The sequence below is a fragment of the Formica exsecta genome, unplaced genomic scaffold (genome assembly GCF_003651465.1).
Source record: "Formica exsecta isolate Colony F162 unplaced genomic scaffold, ASM365146v1 scaffold1170, whole genome shotgun sequence".
NCBI classification, from domain to species: Eukaryota; Metazoa; Arthropoda; class Insecta; order Hymenoptera; family Formicidae; genus Formica; species Formica exsecta.
In genome coordinates this window covers 380-4776 of record NW_021848511.1, presented here as the reverse complement: position 1 = coordinate 4776, position 4397 = coordinate 380, and the positions used below count along the sequence as shown (strand labels likewise).

At 40.1% G+C, this 4397-nt stretch overlaps 1 protein-coding gene across 1 annotated transcript; it reads left to right on the top strand.

Moving 5' to 3' along the window:
• The first annotated feature begins 923 nt into the window (after positions 1-923).
• LOC115240744 (piggyBac transposable element-derived protein 4-like) lies at positions 924-2885 on the top strand. Its single transcript, XM_029816095.1, has 2 exons — positions 924-1164; positions 1235-2885. Exon 2 carries the CDS (start codon positions 1243-1245, stop codon positions 2809-2811), a length of 1569 nt encoding a protein of 522 aa, XP_029671955.1. The 5' UTR covers positions 924-1164; positions 1235-1242; the 3' UTR covers positions 2812-2885.
• The last annotated feature ends 1512 nt before the right edge of the window (positions 2886-4397 follow it).

Genomic DNA, 4397 nt, shown 5'->3' with positions numbered 1-4397 from the left:
TGATCGGAGTCAGAGAGGATCGAGCCCGAGAGGACGACGTCTACCCAGGGACCGTCCCAGGAGAGAGTATCGAGCCGGTGAGGTTGTCCTCCGCCATATTCGCCACTCGCGATCGCGCCCGGAATCGTTTCGTTCTGTCGTCGTCGCCGTGAATTCGTACTTTGGTGTACGGGCTAAGCCCGATTCTTTGGTGTAGATTTTCGCGTCACGGCCACGTCGCCAAGCGATTCGAGCCCCGGAGCCTCGAAAGTATCGGTTTCCGCGGATCGAGACTCGCGTTTGTAATAAACCGTGTGTCGTCTCTCTGAAGATTCGGATTCCGTAGATTATATTTGCGTTGGTTCTCGCACGTCTAGCGTTTAAGACTCGTTCGTACTGTAGGTCGGTCGTCTGAGTGTGATTCGCGTCAATTTGTTATATTATTTTTGTCTTTCGTTTGTGAATCTTCGCGTCTAAACTATGCGTGCACGTCCGGTGCAACTTTCCTTCGCGATTATTATATGGGTTACGTGAGAGTGTGAATCGCTACGAGATATTTTATTATATCGGCTGTAAAGCACCGCGTCTCGAAATTGTGAGCGCGTTTTGTGAGAGTTTCCTCGCGATTCTTGCATGAATTGCGTGCGTGTGTGTGTCGAATATTCAATTCTGCGTAATCTGTCCGTCCGAAATCGAAGCATGTCCGCGTTGCATTAATTGCCTGTTAATCTTAAGTTGCGTATTAATAATTTGGCGGTAATAACGGGCGATAATGTCGCCGTTGGCGAGGTGATATCGAGAATTGATTCGGACTTACGCCCGAATTATAGACGAACGTAATAATCAATTTCTTCGCAGTGCGAGGCGTAATTCAAGCCGAGCGAACATTCCGGCCGATTTAACCCATTTGCATCAATGCGCGGAATATTCCGCGAGCCGCGACTGTCTACTATCACCAAGCGCGGAATATTCCGCATACTTGCGACTGTCTACTATCACCAAGCGCGGAATAATCCGCGAACCCGCGACTGTTTCTTATTGTCAGTTGCTAAGTACTCTTTAGATGTGGCAGACCATATTAATCGCTTGTGATAGCATTTTATAGGTTTATTCTATACGTACATCAGTTTATTGTAAACAAGTTTTCCTTTTTCGCGATAATCTGTTGATTCCTGAGAATCTTTCGTGAGTATTTAAGTTTAACAAGTCCAAGTTTAAAAAACCATCTAATTTTATTATTTAAACTAAAATATAGTTGCCCCAATGGATTTTGAAAGTCTTGATTCGGATTCAAGTACTGAGATTGGACCTACTCGAAAACGTGTCCGTAGGATTTCATCAAGTGATGACAGCTCAAGTGATGAAGTTGAACAGTGCGGCAATTTTACAAATGAAGGTTTCGTGTGGAAAGCCGAGAATCATACGCCCACTATACACGGTTTTTCTAGTGTTGTTGGTGCAACCGTAGATACACAAAATCGGTCAAGAAGGGAAATCTTTGAATTATTCTTTAACCAAGAATTAGTTACAAAAGTAATTACAGAAACAAATAAATATGGTGCAACCGATGAAAATTTTATACCTCTTGCAGACGATGAACTAAAAATATTTATTGCTGTAAACATTCTAATGAGCTTAGTTTGTAAGCCCACGATTCAGAGCTATTGGAGTACCGATAAAAGCTTAGAAACACCATATTTTAAAAATATTATGACCCGTACCCGATTTACGTCAATCGCCAACAATTTACATTTTTCTAGTATTATTAAATCTAAGGACCCACTTGTAAAAATTCGAGAAGTTTCTGAAATAGTAAAAAATACTTTCATCCGCATGTATGTACCAAATAAAAACATTTCGATTGATGAGTCATTAATGTCATGTAGAAGTCGCTTGCATTATATACAATTTATTAGAACAAAACGAGCGAGATTTGGCATAAAGTTTTACAAACTGTGTGATTCGCAATCGAGATACATACATAATTTTAAAATATATGTAGGAAAAGATAAAACCGTTACTGGATCTGCTAGTAGAAACGTCGTAATGAATTTATTGAAAGAAAGTCAGTTATTGAACAAAGGATACTGCTTATTTATAGATAATTGGTACAGTTCACCGATCTTATATCGAGAATTATACAGTATGAAAACGAATGTATGTGGAACCGCGAGAATTAATAGGAAAGAAATGCCTCAGGAATTCAAATCACAACAATTGCAAAGGGGAGAAGCTATTGTGTTTTCTACAAGAGAGATGGCGGCAATAAAATGGAAAGATAAGAAAGATGTCGTTTTACTAACGACTATGCATGGCTTAGAATTTGCTGAAACTGGAAAAATAAACCGATATACCGGACAAAAATGTTTAAAACCAACCGCAGTACAAGATTATAATCAGTATATGAGTGGAGTTGATGTAGGCGACCAAATGCTAAGTAAATTTCACACCATGCGAAGAAATAAAAAAGCCTATAAGAAAATATTTTTTTATTTTGTCGACATGATGTTGCTAAACAGTTATGTAATTTTTAAAAGTCATAAAAAAGATCGGTCATTTCATGTTTATAAACAGCTATTAGCTGAAGAAATTATTAACAAATATTTGCCCAATATAAAAATAAATAACGCACCTATCAATGATTCTATATCGCGATATACTGGCAGGCATTTTCCTATACGGATACCTCAAACCTTGGCAAAGGGTAATAAAACGTCAAAACGATGCGTTGCATGCTTATCTAAGTCTATTCGAAGAGAGACAATCTTTCAATGCCATATTTGTAAGGTAGCATTATGTATTGATCATTTCAAAGAATATCACGAAAAGTAATTTAATTAAATTTTCGTTGTATTATAAATAATTTTATTTCATTTATAAAAAAATATTTGTTTCTCCGTTTCTGTTAAAAAAAAAATAAAATAAAATGTTTGATGTAAACTATTGCGTATTAGTTGTTTTAGACACTGTTTTTGACAAAATTCATAAATTTTTCTCAACGTCGGTTTCACACCCATATGCCCAACAGCGCGCGGTGATACGCGACAGTTGTCTGTCGTTCGGCTCTGATGTTCAGGCGCGGCGGCCTAAGTAGAGCGATGATGCAAATGGGTTAACGGCTCGGTCTCGGCGTACGCATTACGGGGTTTCGCGCCCCACGTCTAACACCCAGTCTCACAGTCGGGTTTCTTTTACCGCCGCCGTATATCCGCGCGGTTTATCATTACTATTCTCGAGGAGATGCGGCACCCGCTATTATAATAAATCTGTTAATTTCTCTGTTTAATTTACGAGTTTCCTTTCAGTTGTGCTTGTCGTTTCCGTAATTGTCGCCTCTTGCATAAATTATCGCGTTCGATCAACACTCGCCCTGCCCCTCTACCGTTAGGCGAGCTAGTCAGCCCGTGGCGAATTCCGGCAATTTCTTTCGCGTTTATTTCGCGCTTATTTCGTGTTTCGCGAATTGATACGTAAAAGATCGTATCTGGCGCCCAAGTTCGATTCTCGCGATTATCTCACGGATCTCGTCACGGTACGCGCGGAACTCCTAACACCCCGTTCCCACCTGGCGCGTGGATCTTTTTCTCCGTTTTCCCGTTTTTGTCAACGACCATTCCGCATCTCCCGTTCGGCGAATTAGCTCCGGTTCGTCGGCGCAATTTACACCCGCGCGACGGAGAGAACGAGTCGGCGGCCGCGTTTATCGCTCAGCCGCGAGACGGTAGGAAAAGTCGTCGCAAACTATTCTTCAGAGTCTTTTAAAAATTACGCCATGGACAAATTGGCACTAATGAGAAGTTTGAGGATGGACGACAAAAATTCCATTGATCTATTAATAAATGGAATTACCAACTTGTCAATAAAAGCTGTCGCATCATCTTTACGTGTTGACACGCTAAATCAATTTCTAAGTGAAATGCAGCACATTACGTCTACTTGTGCTGACACATACAGAAGGTTTCAATCCTCAAATAATAAATTCGAGAAAGTTAAAATCTCGAATCCAAGATTTGACAAGTCAAAGATGTCAAATTCTTTTCCGGATAAATACATCCAACATCAGAAGAATTTCAAGACAGACACACATTGTGTTTACTGCCACAACAAGGACCACGTCAGGGCAGATTGCCCTAAATTTAAGAAGAGGGAACAAGGCCAAAGGCCTTCGCAGTAGTCGCAGCCACCTCCTGCAGCAGCAGTGGAAAAGTCTACAGGGAATTCTTCCTCTTCTAATATGGTAGCGTGTATTCAAGGTGGTCAGGGTATGGAAATTAACTCTGACAATTCAATTGTAACAATTTTAAAATTTGGTAATATTTCTTGTTTAGCATACGCTTTAGTAGATACAGGGAGTCCGATCTCTTTTATTTCTATTTCAACGTTCAGAAAAAAATGTATCAATGTATCACACATTTCTA